Here is a 15,505-nt window from a genome sequence, read left to right on the forward strand (position 1 = left end):
TATGTGAGAGGGGGGGAAATCCCATCCCCCGGCCCGCGTGGGAAGTTTCCCACAGGGGTTCTGGTGCGGGAGGGATGACGCCCAAGAACTCGGCCCTGGGCCAGTGAGGGAAAGGGAGGGGGAGACCAGAAAGGGGAGGCCAGAGAGGTGAGAAGGAAGTTGGGCAAGTGCCAGTCCCTGAGGATCTGGCCAGGAGGGCGGTGCCTGACCAGTGCCTGACCAGCAGCACCTTTAGTGTAGTGTCCCTAGGCAGCCCACATAGCAGCACAGGGTCCTTTTCGTTCTCCACGCCTGTGAGCCCATCGTCTTCACCATCTTCCAGCCATGTTCCTGGAGAGCTTTCCCTGGTGACGGCCACTCTCATGCATATATGCCGCCGTGCTGTCCCGTGGGCCCTGCTGCCTGTCCTCAGCGAGGGCGGTACAGAGGGGTCCCCACTGTGGTTAGTTTCCTGTCACTCCAGAAGGTGGCCCAGGAGGGGCGTGTCTGAGCCCCATTTTACAAGAGGAGCAGCCCAGGTGTGGCTTGCCTGCACCTGTAGCAGCAGGAGTCCTGCCTACGCATGCTTTGTCCGTATCCCTTGATGCCAGTCACCATATGAGTCCTTCTATGGAGGGCATTGTCCACTTGCTGGGGCCCTGCAGTGGGCTCAGTGCAGGACAGTGGGAGGGAGATGGGTGGGCCTAGGGGCTCCAAGGGCAATAGGGAGCCAGTGAGAGGTGTGAGGCAGGGGCAGCAACAGAAGGTTCCTGAGGGAACCTTGCCCCCTAGTGGCCCGTGTGCAGAACACACAGGAGCCAAGCTGAGGAGTGTTGGCTGGTGGGGGGCATTTGAGGGCTGCCTGGAACTGATGCGGGGCAGTGCAGGTTGGGCTGGTGGCCTGAAGGACTGTGTGAGATTTTTGAATGGTGGTAGGTACATAGTAGGTACTTCTTTTTTTTTTTTTTATAATATATTTTATTGATTTTTTTTACAGAGAGGAAGGGAGAGGGATAGAGAGTTAGAAACATCGATGAGAGAGAAACATCGATCAGCTGCCTCCTGCACACCTCCTACTGGGGATGTGCCCACAGCCAAGGTACATGCCCTTGACCGGAATCAAACCTGGGACCTTTCAGTCTGCAGGCCGACGCTCTATCCACTGAGCCAAACCGGTCAGGGCAGTAGGTACTTCTTAAATGTCAGTGACAGATGGAGCCACCAAAGAGGCACTCAGTTCCTGTCTGCTGGCTGGCCTTGGCCCCTGATTCTAAACTGGCTTCTGTGTCCCTCCAGGCTCCCATTGCCCCTTCCACTGTCCTCCTCTTGTGACGGCACACATGAGGGCCAGTAGCTTCCACACAAGTTTGTTGGGATGGCCGATGTCACACCTGCCACAGCTGTCCCCTAGAGCTTGCAGGAGCTGGGCCTGCCCCCAGGAGGGGGTGCTGTTTGTAATCATTTCAGCCCAGAGGGCTGTTCGGCCCCCAGGGGACACGGAATGATGTCTGGGCACATCTGTGCTTGTCACACTGGGGTTGTTCCTGGCATTGAGTGGGTTGGGACCAGGGATACTGGTTACTCGCCCAAAGTACCCAGGAAGTCCCCCCACAGAGAATGACCTGGCTCCAATGTCAGCAGAACTGAGGGAAAGACCCTAAAATTAGGCCTGGGTGGTCGGGGCTGCCGGCCTCCAGCTTTTTCAAGGAGCTGGTGGTCTGGTCTGCATGTGGGCTCTTCTGGATGTGAGGTATTGCCCACTGGGTGTACAGCCTGCCCACACAGCTTTCTGTCCCCGCTTCCCCCCGCACGGCCCACATGGCCCAGCCCTGGCTCCAGCTGGGCACGGTGACTAAGCTCCTCTCTTGCCAGAGTTTCTGGAGCACTATGGCCTCAGTGGCTCCTCCTTGCTGACTTCTAATGCTTCCTGTTTTCTTTTCTCTAGGCCCCGTCAGTGACTGGACAGCCGGGCCCTGGTCACGGGAGGAAGCTGGGCCATCGGGGCGTGGACGCATCTGGTGAAACCACTTACAAAAAGGTTCTTCCTCTGCCCTTAGCCAGCTGAGGCGGAGTGAAGCGGGGCTCTCAGCAGTTCAGGGGACCCATCTGCCCCACACGCACATGCACAGTGTCCACTGAAGGTCATGGGCCCCTCAGTGCTGGCGAGGTCCCTGCTGCATGTCATCATCTCAGGCAGCCTAGGGATGTGCTCTGAGGCTGCACAGGCTGCACGGCCTTCCTGATTCCAGGAGTCACCTTGGTGAGCCCTCAGCTCCCAGCCCTGCTGGCTCATCTAGCGATAGAGGAAATTATCCCTTTTCTCCCCAAGAAAGCAGGGCTGAGATGCGGTGGTAATGGGGAGCTCTGAGCCAGGCCCGGCCACAAGAGTCTGCAGGGAGCCTGGACCCCGCTGCCATTAGCCCTCCCTTTCTCAGTTATACTTCCTGATACATCTCTGCTGAGAGAGTGTACACACACCATGTGATTTCCCCCCTTGAAGTGTACAATTCAATGGTCTCTAGAGAATTCACAGAGTTGTGCAGTTATCACCACAGTTAATTTTAGAATATTCCCGTTTCCCCTAAAAGATACCCCATCCCGGTCTAGCTGGTGTGGCTCAGTGTTTGAGCATTGACCTATGAACCAGGAGGTCACAGTTCTATTCCCAGTCGAGGCACATGCCCAGGATGCAGCCCCAGTAGGGGGCATGCAGGAGGCAGCCGATCAGTGATTCTCTCTCATCATTGATTGATGTTTCTATCTTTCCCTCTCCCTTCCTCTCTGAAATCAATATATATATATATATATATATATATATATATTTTTTTTTTTTTTTTTTTTTTAAAGATACCTCATCCCTATTAGTAGTCACTCCCCATCCCCCTACCTACTTCCCATCTCTGGATGTGCCTGTTCTGGACATTTCACATAAATGGACTCACACACTGTGTAGCCTTTTGGACCTAGCTTCTCTCACCGAGCACCATGTGTTCAAGGTCCATCCACATTGTAGTGAGTGTCAGTGCTTCGTTCCTTTTCATGGGTGAGTAATATTCCCCCATGTGGGTGAACACATTGTGTTTATCCATTCACCCATCGATGGACATTTGGCTTGTTTCCACTTTGGGGCTGTTATGAATAATGCTGCTATGAAAATTTGTATGCAAGTTTTTACAGACATGCTTTTATCTCTTTGGAGCATATACCTAGCCGTGGAATTGCTGGGTCACACAAACTCTTTGTATACATTTGAGGAACTGTTAGACCAGTGGTTCGCAACCTTCTGGCCCTTTAAATACAGTTCCTCATGTTGTGACCCAACCATAAAATTATTTTCGTTGCTACTTCATAACTGTAATATTGCTACTGTTATGAATCGTCATGTAAATATCTGATATGCAGGATGGTCTTAGGCGACCCCTGTGAAAGGGTCGTTCGACAGTCAAAGGGGTCGCGACCCACAGGTTGAGAACTGCTGTATTAGACTGTTTAACACAGTGGCTGCCCCATTATCCATTCCCACCAACTGTGCATGGGGATTCCAGTGTGTCCTGGTCCTCACCAGCACTTGTCTGTCATTCTGATTACATCCATTCTAGTGCCTGTGAAGTAGTATCTCACTGTGGTTTTGATTTGCTTTTCCTGAAGGCTAATGGTGTTGCTTATCTTCTCCTGTGCTGTTGGCCATTTGTGGATCTCCTCTGGAGAAGCATGTGTTCTGTTGATAGCATCTTGAGGGAATTGAGTGTGGAGGGTAGAGCAGGCCCTCTCAGTGAGGGGGTTCAGGAGAAGAGGCAGCTGGAGGCTGCGAGACCCCCGCACAGGATGGACTTGCTCAGGGGCAGAAGCTAACTCCTGCCTGCCCTCCTGCTATTGCACCTGTGACGGGGTGCTGGGGCCCAGAATCAGAGACTGAAGGTTGAGATAGCTTTCCTCAGTGATGCACATGCTGCTTAGAGCCACAGTGACACCGTAAACCACAGTGATGAGAAAAGTGCAAACAGCGAATGCTTCTTAGGCATAGGCAGCTTTTGGTCCGGACCACTCCCATGAACTAACACACTGTCATCTCCATTCCTGGCTACAGATGGAGGAACAGGCACAGAGAGCCAGTGTCGTTCTCTGGTCATGGTATGAATCACCTAGAAAGTGGGCAGAAGAAACCCAGGTTTACAGAAAGGAAGTTGGGTGTGTCTCCATACGTTGTGTCCCCTTCTTCCAAAAAACCCTGATGGTGGATAGACAGCTGCTGCATCAGGGCAGTTTTGGGATGTTGGAATGTTCTACAATCTTGATTGAAAATGGGCCTTGGGGTCATAAGAGGCAGTATTGGAGTCTTAGCCAACCCACTTCTTTGCTGTGTAGCTGTGCAGGCCAAGCGACTAGCCTGAGGCCCGCAAATCTGTAATAAATGCTAGTAGGACCCTGGGGCCCAGGGCTGGGGTAGGGGCTGGCCAGGGGTAGGTCTTGATGTGGCTGCGTTTCCCCACAGACCACGTCTTCCACCCTGAAGGGGGCCATCCAGCTGGGCATTGGCTACACCGTGGGCAACCTGAGCTCCAAGCCAGAGCGAGACGTGCTTATGCAGGACTTCTACGTCGTGGAGAGCATCTTCTTCCCCAGGTAGGCCTGGCTCCCACGCCTCCCAACAGCGCCCCCGACAGACACAGTGTTGTCATACGAAACAGCCTTGTGTTCTCTGAGCTCCCTTCTCTGCTGCAAATAGCCTTTACCGGTGTCTGTTTGACTTTGAGGTCTGACTCGGTATCCATTAGGATATTAGTTTGCTGCTGAGTCAGAGAGAGCCAGTGTAATAGTGGTGTTTTTTTAATAGGGGAAAAGAGAAGTTTGTTTTTTTCTCTCTTTCTCACACACACAGGAAAGCCTATAGGCAATCCAGGGCTGGTCAGGTGGGTCCTGGGTTCCTTCTCGTTGCTCCCCCATCCTCAGTATGCAGCTTTTCTAATCAGCAGCCCAGGTGGCTGCCTAGGCTTCTGCCATCACATCTGCATTCTAACAGCAGGAAGGAGAAGGGGAAGGGCAGCACATTCCCCTTTCCTTTAGGGCACAACCAGGAAATGACACACATCATTTCTGCCCCACTCACAGCTCGTTGGCCGGGTTCAGTCACCTGACCACACCTGGCTGCAAGAGAGGCTGGGAAGTGGTCTCATTACAGGTGGTCATGTGCTCCGCCACATTGTGGACTCTTGCCAAGGAAGGAGCGGAGACAGAATACTGGGTCTCCTGAGACTGGCCACAGCCCTGGGTCCCATTGGAAGCCTCAAGTTGCCTTTCAGTTTGGCCACTGAGGGAAGGCCGTGGAGCACAGCACCCAGAGGCACCATCCCTCACAGGCTTTCCTCCCTCCTTCCTCCACAGTGAAGGCAGCAACCTGACTCCCGCTCACCACTTCCAGGACTTCAGGTTCAAGACCTATGCACCTGTCGCCTTCCGCTACTTCCGGGAGCTCTTCGGCATCCGGCCAGATGATTACTTGGTAGGTGTGTTAGTCAGTTGTTGCTCTGTAACAAGTTAGCACAGACTCAGTGGCTCAAAACACCACCTGGCTGTAACCTCACAGTTTTTGTGGATCAAGAATTGGGTGCAGCTTAGCAGGGTTCTTTGCTCAGGGTTGTAATCAAGAGGTGGGCAGTAGTTGGGGTCCCATGTGACACTAGACTGGGGAAGGGTCCAAGGCCAAGCTCATGTTGTCATTGGCGGGACTCGGTTCCTTGCTGGCTGTAGGTTGGGGCCCCTTTTCCTTCAACACAGGAGGGAGGAAGAAAGCCTGCCAGCAAAGCAGACGTTACTGTCTCCTATGAGCTCATCATAGATGGGACCCCCCACCCACTCACCACTCTCCTTCCAGTACTCACTGTGCAATGAGCCTCTGATCGAGCTGTCCAACCCTGGCGCCAGCGGCTCCCTCTTCTACGTCACCAGCGACGATGAGTTCATCATTAAGACGGTGATGCACAAAGAGGCAGAGTTCCTGCAGAAACTGCTGCCCGGCTACTACATGGTAGGGGTCATGGGTTCCCGCAAGGTTCCAGGGGGTGGGGGCAGTGTCCTGGGCTTCCTTCCAGCCCCTGTCTGCCTCCCCCAACCTTAAACCCCTCTTCCTCTCGGCACATGCAGCAATTCCGCTCTGCCCCCAGCTCCTTTTCACAGGAGCAAAGGCCCTAAGGCCCTGGCAGAGGGGTCCCCAAGGCTCTTCCTGGGTCTCATGGCCTCACCCTCAGAGACCCCCTCGGGCAGTCCCCCCACACTTGTGAGCAGGAATTGCTGTTTAGGTCCTGGATTCCCATTCTCTACCCCACTGATGTCCCTGAGTCCTGGTCCAGAAATTGTGGCTCATGGACAGAGTGCTTCGGCATTTGGTGACTCAGAGGCACGGGGGAAGAGGAGCTGGGCCACCAGCTGGCACCTCGCAAAGGACCAGCTGCTTGGGCATCCCCATTCTGGTATGACTCAGGACTCAAAAGGGCATATCAGGCCCCTGGGCAGGGTTGGGAGCGGGGGTCCTTACACTCAGGTGGGCTCCACCTGAGTGTCGACTGCCCTGCTGTGCCGACCTGGTGGGCATGGGGACAGACCCCTCTGGGTGCTCTGCCCAGGTTGTGACCATCTCCCTTAGGGTGTCCCTCATCTGCCATGTGTGATCTTGGTGGGACCCCTGCGTCCCCTAGATCAGGGACCAGCAAACTTTCTATAAAGAGCCAGACAGCTGTGTGAGCCAACAGCCTGTCTCCACAGCTCAGCTCTGCCATTGCAGCAGGAACACCACTATAGACAGTGCCGGAGCAGACAGGCAGGCAGAGTGCCAATAAAACTTTATTTATGGACACTGAAATGTGAATTTTATGAAGTTTTTACGTCACAAAATGCTATTTTTCTTGTATGTTTTTTCAACTCTTCACTAACAAAACCATTAGTATGAGAACAAGCAGCTGGATGGAGTTGGCGCTCGGGCTGGAGTTTGTCAACCCCTGCTCTGGGGTTGGGGAACCCTAGGGTGGGCTGGGGAAGAGGGACACGTAGTCTGACCTGGTGGGAAGCTGGGCCCAGACACTCGTGGTGTCCCATGGGGTTCTTTATTGAAAAGCCATGTCTCTGGACCTGGCTTGATAGAAACAGGCCCTCCTGGAGCTTCCATTTGGATGGGGGGATAGAGAATTAAACTGGCTGATGTGACCCGTGTAAAGTTGGGGTGCTGGGGAAGGAGGTGGTCGGTCAGGGAGGAGGTGACCTCTGGCCTGAGATCTGAGCGGCTGTGTGTGAGGCCAGGGAGTGGGAGTGGCTACGAGGCAGAGCGTGGTCTCCTGGCTGCTGTCTCCCGACACGTTCCCCTCTCCCACACCCCCCAGAACCTCAACCAGAATCCGCGGACGCTCCTGCCCAAGTTCTACGGGCTGTACTGCGTGCAGTCCGGGGGCAAGAACATCCGTGTGGTGGTCATGAACAACATCCTGCCGCGCATGGTCAAGATGCACCTCAAGTTTGATCTCAAGGGCTCCACATACAAGCGGCGGGCCAGCAAGAAGGAACGGGAGAAGAGCATCCCCACCTACAAGGACCTGGACTTCATCCAGGACATGCCCGAGGGCCTCCTGCTGGACGCCGACACCTTCTCTGCGCTCGTCAAGACGCTGCAGCGGGACTGCCTGGTGAGCCTTGGCCCCCGCCCCGCTGCCCCAGTCCCACTGCAGAGGAGGAACTTAGGGCCTCAGAGGCTCCCTGGCCCTGGCGAGTGCAGGTGGGTAAGGGCGGGGACCGTGGGACACACGCCCCTGTGTGGTCCTAAGCCTCTCTCAGCCTCTTTTCCCATCTGTGACCCGGCGATGCTGGTGACGCTAGTGCAGTGTGAGCCCGAGATACATAGCCCGGCACCAGGCTCCCTTCTGCTCCCCTCATCCCTGTGTCCTAATCAGACTGTTCCTACCACACAACCCAAACCCACAGAAGCGGCTCGACATTCTCATGGCCCCTAAGGGGCACCTCAGATCCAGACCTGCTCCCACCACCCAGCACTCCTGGCTCCGTGCCGCCCTCTTCCACAGCCGGTGCTTTTTAGGGATAAGGAATGCTCTGCCGGGGTCTTCACAGGCTCTTAGTCTCAGCCGGACTGTGCCCACCCCCACCCGTCCCACAGCCTGGAAGGGCAGGCCACTCCCCCTTTAGCAATGAAGAAACAGACCTGGCAAGGGGCATCCCTGCCGAGATCCTCAGCTGTCAGGGGCTGGGCTGGGTCCTCTCGTGTCCTCTGCTCTGTGTCCCTGTCCCCTCAGCTCACAGACCCTGTGGAAAACTTCACACAGTGTCACCAGAAAACCACTTTGATGTCTCAGGGCCTTTCGGCGTCTGGGGGATTCATCCCCCGAGCCTGATGGTCCATGTGCCTGGACTCCACTGTGGGGCTGGAGTGGGTGTTGCATCCACAGCACCCAGGCTCCCCAACTGGCGCCAGGGAAGTGGGATCGCAGAGTCAGCTGCTCTGTCTCAGGAGAGGAAGCTTTCTGTCCGGTCTCAGAGAGGCAGCCTGGCTTAGGGTTACACCCACCTCCTAGGCCACCCTAGGAGCCAATCCCAGCTCTGTCGCCATCTGCCTGCTGCACAGCCTGGCCTTCCACCCTTGGTCTCCTTGTCTGTGAAATGGGGATAGCAAAGGGTCTCCCTGCGTGGCTGTGGAGACTGAATGGACAGAGATGCAGGGTGCGCAGCTTGAGATCACCACCAGGTTTGGGGGCAGGGGGAGGGGGACAGGGCGTGTGTCCTGACACTCTCCCCTCCACACACACTCGGTAGGTGCTGGAGAGCTTCAAGATCATGGACTACAGCCTGCTCCTGGGGGTGCACAACATCGACCAGCAGGAGCGGGAGTGGCAGGCTGAGGGTGCCCAGAGCACGGCCGATGAGAAGCGGCCACTCGGTCAGAAGGCGCTCTACTCCACAGCCATGGAGTCCATCCAGGGCGGGGCCGCGTGTGGGGAGGCCATCGAGACGGATGACACGTAGGTAGTGGGGCTGGCGGGGCTTCCAGCTCTTGTCTCTACCCACCCTCTGGCCAGGTGTGAACATGGGCAGGGGGAGCTGTCACACAAGGCAAGCAATGACAAAGCAAACCAGGCAGAAGCCTGTCTGTGGCCAGTTTCTGGTCTGTACACAGGCACAGCGGTGTCTGCCCACCAGGCCTGGTGAAGGTCAGACAGATGACGCACAGCTATGGCCAGGGTGTCTCGACCTCAGCAGACACTGATCAGTGGATTGAAGCCATTGTCCATCCACATGGGAAGCATAGAGGTCCCCTTCCTCCTGCTGGACCCCACTGCGTGAAGCACAACTAGACAGATATTGAAAGGTGGCACAGGATATGGAGATGACTGGGGATGGGAGAGCCCCTTTATAGCAAGATACCTAACCCAGAACCCGCTAATGGGAGGACTGAGCGCGTTGCTTCCCCAAAGATAAAAGGTGGCCGTGCCAAATGGCAAGGTCATAGAGAGGAGCATGTCCCGACTGCACCCCCTCAGCCTCAACCTCCCAACCTGATCCTGCCCTGGGGGCTTAGTCAGGGAGACAGACTCATGGCATGTCCCCCTTCCTCAGCACTGGGGACACTGAGGCCTTATCATTCTCAGTGGGGCACTCTCCTGGACACTGGGGTACTGAGCAGCATCCCTGGTCCCTACCCACTTGATGCTACCAGTACCCCCGGGCGTGATAACCACAGATATCCCCAGGCATGTCCCAATGTCCCCTAAGGCAGAGTCATCCCGGACGAGAACTGCTATAGATGGGTCAAGATTGTTGATGAGCCATGCACTGACCATGCTGGGAACCAGCTGGACTCTCTACCTACATTACCCTGTTCTGTCCTTACGGGGGGCCCTGGAGGAGGAGGGGCCACCTCCCCATCTGTAGCTGGGGAAAGAGGCTCAGAGATGGGATGGAGATAGCTATCCTGTGTGCACAGCCAGCTGGTGGGGGGGCCAAGGCTTGACCCCAGCCCGGCCACTCCACTAGGCCACCAGCTGTGGAAGGCAGAGGGAACCTGGCACAGGGCTACGACTGAGCAAGGTGGGAGGGAGTGGCATGTGCAAAGGCCCTGCACAGCTGGCCCTGACCTCAAACCATCCTGGCATGTTTGTAGGATCTGCACAGGGCCTGGCAGGGGATGGCAGGGCATGCAGGTGAGCTCAGCAGTGCATGGAGTGCAGTGAGTAGAGCCTGATGTTGGTGGGTTTGGGTTATGATGGCTTCAGGATAGCTGCTACATCATGTAACCTCATTAACCATCTGGGCTCGGCATGTTCAGGATTGAGGCTACGTGAGGCAATTAACTCCCCAGACTACACCCAAGAGCCCTTGCAGTCCTGCCTGGGAGTGTTCGTGTGCATATATATGCGCATTATGCAAGTGTGTGTGTGTGTGTGTGTGTGTGTGTGTGTGCGCGCGCGCGCAGGCGCACTGTGAGTGTAACTGAGCAACTGTGTGTATGCATATACATGCATATGTGTGCAAGTTGCATGAGTGCATGCAAGTGCACCGTGTGTATGTGTGTGTGCACCTGGGCCTCTTAGCTGTGACCCTTCAGCAGCCTCAGGCCTCCAGCTTTGAATTTGAGCTGGCTGGTAGAGTTGCTCCATCCCATGCCAAGATGGGGGTCCCCTGTGCTGGGACCCCCGCTGAAGGTCCAGCCAAGCTACGACCTATAGGGGTCATGCGGATTTTTAAAAATATTTTTAAATTGATTTCTGAGAGGAAGGGAGAGATAGAAACATCAATGATGAGAGAAGCATTGATCGGCTGCCTCCTGCATGCTTTCTACTGGGGATCGCACCGGCAGCCTGAGCATGTGCCCTGACCAGGAATCACACTGTGACCTCCTGGTTCATAGGTCTGCATTCAACCACTGAGCCACACCACCCGGGCTCATATGGATTCTTTTTTTTTTTTTTTTTTACTGATTTTTTACAGAGAGGAAGAGAGAGGGATAGAGAGTTAGAAACATCGATGAGAGAGAAACATCGATCAGCTGCCTCTTGCACACCTCCTACTGGGGGTGTGCCCGCAAGCAAGGTACACGCCCTTGGCCAGAATCGAATGTGGGACCTTTCAGTCTGCAGGCTGATGCTCTATCCACTGAGCCAAAATGGTCAGGGCTCATGTGGATTCTTGAACCCCAGGCTCCTCTCTCCTTTCCCCCTTGTCTCTCCCCAAGTCCCAGACCAGAATTGGGGCCTCAGCCCCCTCCCACCTAGACCTGAGCAGGCGGGGCCAGTCCCTGGTCCTCTGGCCTGGATGTGTGGGTGATGGCGCTCTGGGCTCCTCTCTCTCCAGGATGGGGGGGATCCCCGCCGTGAATGGCCGAGGGGAGCGCCTGCTGCTGCACATCGGGATCATCGACATCCTGCAGTCCTACAGGTGGGTGCCTCGCCCCCCAGGGGCACCTGCTCAGGGAGGCCGCTGCTGTCTGCTTGCAGGGCTCTCTTAGCCCTCAGGAAGGCTCCTGTTGGCCGCCCTCCTCCCCAGCCCTCCCATAACGGGAGCATTTGGTCCCCAACCTAGAGATTCCACCCCCGGAATCTAGATTTGTCCTAGGGACTCAGTAATGTCGAAGACAGGTCAAGGCCGATTTCTTCTTTGCCTGCTTCTCTTTTAAATATAGCAGGTCCTTGAACAACATCATTTTGTTCAACATGGTTGCATTATAACATTGCTGAGATGCCTGGGAACATAGCTCATGTTTATCTCAGCTAGCCTGTGGTAACGTTGTTTTTGTTATACATTGTTTCCGTTAGTCTCAGAACCTGTAAGTGAGGACTGACTTTGTAAAAATCAGCTCCTGCTCCTCAACTTTCACAGCCTGTTTTTTGTTTTGTTTTGATCTGTTTTGTTTCATATGGGAGGGCTGATTGTCTCCTGTAGGCATCTTTCTGCAAGATCTCCCTCGGGTTGGAGCAGGGTTAGGTAGCTTTTGAAGTAGCCAGCCAGGATTTCTGCCCAGGCCCCGGGGGCGGGGGGTGGAAGGAGTGGGTAGCACATGGCAGCAAACAAGTGGGGGTAGTGGTGTCATAAGGCGGGATTCTTCCCCCACAGACGAGGGGCATCCAGGAAGGCTGCAGGGGGAGATGGCATTGTACCCAGCCCAGATGTGTGATAGGGTCCTGGCTGGGGACCATGGTTCAAGGCACTGACTCTAGTAGAGAGGAGCCTGGAGGAAAGAGGAAAGGCAGGCTGGGGAGGCACTGGCAGTCTGTCCGCCACGGAGGGCCAGGCACCCTGGCCTTTTCACGTCCTCCTCCAGATCAGCGGTAGTGGGAGCGGACAGCTTTAGTTTCTTTAAACCAGGGCGCTTCGCCTGCTTGAAGCCAGGAGCACCTGCAGTTGTGATGACCACAGATGTCCCCAAACATTGCCCAGTGTCCTCTGGGGACAGGATTGCCCTGGTAGAGAACTCCTGGACCCAATGATTTGGCTGATGTTCTGGGTGCTTTTTCTCTGCCAGGTTCATCAAGAAGCTGGAACACACCTGGAAGGCACTTGTCCACGATGGGGTGAGCATCATTCATTCACTCACTCACTCATTCGTTCCATCTGTCAGTGCACAAGTGCAGTGACCATCTCCCTGCCAGGCACAGGTGCTAAAGAACTGAGAGACATGTCCCCCCTTCCTGGAGCAGCTGTACAGCAGAGGTGGCCCTGTGACCAGACAGTCACAGGGCAAGGGGTCAGCGGGTCTGAGCCATCTATGAGGGATACAGGAAGACTTCCTGGAGGAGGGGACCCCCAAGCTGATTGAAAGGCTTCCCAAGGAAAGCCTGACTGGGAAAGTCAGGGGCCAGCCAAAGAAGAATCTGGAACTGTGCGATGTGAGGGGGTCTTGGCCCAGGGGCAGCACCACACAGCTCTGACTCCTGTTGCCAGGTGGGCATGTGGCCCACTTCAGCAGAACATCTCCATTGCTTGAGAAAAGCTTGCAATGCAATTTTTCCTGAGCACTGCCAACATGGAAACCCCGGCAGTGGATTAATTCTAAATATAAAAAACTGTGAGAACCAACCACTGGGAGCCAAACAGCCCACTTGTGGGACCCTGGCAGCCCTCACACTCCTGGTCCAACTCTGGCAACAGCCAGCCCTGGTAGATAACTTTCCTTCTATGGCCCCCCCTTTTCAGACCAATTCTTACTAAAGTGTTAAGGGCTATCCGTTTGCCTACAGTCTGTAAAATGCTAAGATCCCAATCTACAATCCTCCACACCCCTCAGAGAGTGTTTGGAGGATCAAGCGGGAGCTTTCAGAATGTGCATTGAGAAGATCCAGGTGGCCAACCAGCAGGAGGCTCTTTTTTTAAAAAAAGAGAAAAAGTGTGTGTGTTTTCATAATTGATTTCAGAGAGAAGAAGGGAGAGGGAGAGAGGGATAGAAACATCAATGATGAGAGAGAATCCCCAGTGTGGGGCATACAGGAGGCAGCCAATCAATGATTCTCTCGCATCATTGATGTTTCTCTATCTCCCTCTCTGAAATCAATAAAAGTACATTTTAAAAACAACAACAAAAACACTTTACTTATAAAACAGGTGTTAGGCCATGCTCTGACAACCCCTGCTGTAGAAAACCCCTCTGGTTCCATAATTTTGATATTTATCCGTTTACTTTGAATAGCTATTTGTTCTTTGAATAATTATTCACATGGCTCAAAAAATTACAAATACAGATAGGTTTACAATGTAAAAATCTTCCACACCCCTTCCTGCCACTCTTACCTGATTCCCTGGGTCCCCTCCAGAAAGCCCCGTGCTGTGACGCTCTTATCACCTCCACAGAGGAGGCGCACCCCAGCCCCCACCCCCCACAGTGGTCTGTTCTGGGCTGTCCTGTGGGACACAGGGAGCCATAGTGCTCACACCCCTGCTTGCCCTCGGGCCCCCACATCTCTTCCCAGGACACTGTCTCCGTCCACCGGCCCAGCTTCTACGCCGAGCGCTTCTTCAAGTTCATGAGCAACACAGTCTTTCGGAAGAACTCCTGTGAGTTTACCTGCCTTTTGAGCAGGAGGGACCTGGGGTGTGGAGAGAGGCGAGCAGGCAGCCAAGAGTGCGGTAAACCAGGTGCCTCGTTCTGCTGCTTGGTCAGCCTCGGGGCTCAGTCAGGGACTTGGTCCCCAGAACAGGGTAGTCAGGCAGCTGCGCCACACAGGTCAGCACAGGGCCTGGTGCCCATGTCCACGTTTGAGTTCTGGCTTCGCCTCATTCTGTCTGTGTGGACCTCCAGCCAGTAGAGATCACGGTCCTCAGTTTCCCCACCTGTACAGAGCTGTGAGGGCAACATGTTCCATACAAGTCCAGTGCCAGCATTCAGCAGGGCTGCCCATAGCCTCGCTCTATCACTAAGGACATGTGAGTTTGGTGGCACTGAGATGGTCATTGGCCTAACTAGACGTTGTCAGGGAAGGTTACAGGGTGAGCAGTAATGGCTCTTGCTCTGTGGGTGGTCTCCGGAGGCCCCACATGTGTACTGGGCCTGGAGGAGGGTCCCTGACTCTGGTGCACACCCCAGGCTGAGATCCCACGTGCCATCCAAAAGAGTCTTGCTCCCAACGTGTCTGTGTGTCTTCTGCCCCTCAGCCCCCTCCAAAAACTGCAGGGTGCTTGCTGGCCTTGGTCACTATGTCCCCAGTGTCCAGCGTGGGGCCCGGTACATAGTAGGAACTCAGTGTGTGTCTGTGTGTGCCTCCTCCCCAGGTCTCAAACCCTGTGGTGTGCTCCACACGTGGGACCACTCTCCCAGCCCAGCCCAGCCCAGGCCTAGGGGGGCTGCAAGCCAGCCCATCTCCTGGAGTTGGCTCATAAAGCTGAGGCAGCTCCATGTTCTGTGACTTTTAGTCAATAGCTTGCAACTGACTGGGGGGAGCATTTATACCATGAAAATAGGCAAACACCACAAATCCAGCCTTGTCTCCAAAGAGCTGCGTGTTAACTTGACCAGCACACCACTTCCTGGGACCTTCTTGGGATGTTATTCCCACTGTAGTCCCGAGGAGAGTGCTGGCTTCGGGGGGCTGAATGGTTGTCCACAGGAAAAATTGAGCACCTAGTGTGTGCTGGGAGCTGCGCTAGCCACCATGGAGCAAGGAGAGGACGGTGACGGGTGATGACGGGCCGGGCCTGGTGCAGAGTGTTACGGGGCTCCCTGCCTCACTTGTTGCAGACGAGGATTCTGGGGTCAAGAGAGGCTGAGCTATGTTCCCCAGGTCCTTGGCGCTGAGCCTCGCACTCCCCAGGCTTTTCATATTCTTTTTTTTTTCTTTTTTTTTTTAAATATATTTTATTGATTTTTTACAGAGAGGAAGGGAGAGGGATAGAGAGCCAGAAACATCGATGAGAGAGAAACATCGACCAGCTGCCTCCTGCACACCCCCTACTGGGGATGTGCCTGCAACCAAGGTACATGCCCTTGACCGGAATCGAACCTGGGACCTTTCAGTCCGCAGGCCGACGCTCTATCCACTGAGCCAAA

General features: G+C 54.9%; 1 protein-coding gene across 4 annotated transcripts in view; it reads left to right on the forward strand.

Moving 5' to 3' along the window:
- The window catches only part of PIP5K1C (phosphatidylinositol-4-phosphate 5-kinase type 1 gamma), a 55,646-nt gene that overhangs the window by 27,916 nt on the left and 12,225 nt on the right, over nucleotides 1-15,505 (forward strand). For 3 of the 4 annotated variants that reach the window (XM_081091601.1, XM_081091603.1, XM_081091602.1), the window contains exons 3-11: nucleotides 1,925-2,017; nucleotides 4,472-4,602; nucleotides 5,362-5,479; nucleotides 5,852-6,004; nucleotides 7,350-7,649; nucleotides 8,788-8,993; nucleotides 11,323-11,406; nucleotides 12,491-12,539; nucleotides 13,932-14,016. In XM_081091601.1, the coding sequence (XP_080947727.1) occupies nucleotides 1,925-2,017; nucleotides 4,472-4,602; nucleotides 5,362-5,479; nucleotides 5,852-6,004; nucleotides 7,350-7,649; nucleotides 8,788-8,993; nucleotides 11,323-11,406; nucleotides 12,491-12,539; nucleotides 13,932-14,016 (1,219 nt within the window). The remainder of the gene's footprint in view (nucleotides 1-1,924; nucleotides 2,018-4,471; nucleotides 4,603-5,361; nucleotides 5,480-5,851; nucleotides 6,005-7,349; nucleotides 7,650-8,787; nucleotides 8,994-11,322; nucleotides 11,407-12,490; nucleotides 12,540-13,931; nucleotides 14,017-15,505) is intronic. The other variant, XM_081091604.1, reaches the window with a different exon arrangement.

Source organism: Myotis nattereri (assembly GCF_964212035.1).
Source record: "Myotis nattereri genome assembly, chromosome: 5".
Lineage (NCBI taxonomy): Eukaryota > Metazoa > Chordata > Mammalia > Chiroptera > Vespertilionidae > Myotis > Myotis nattereri.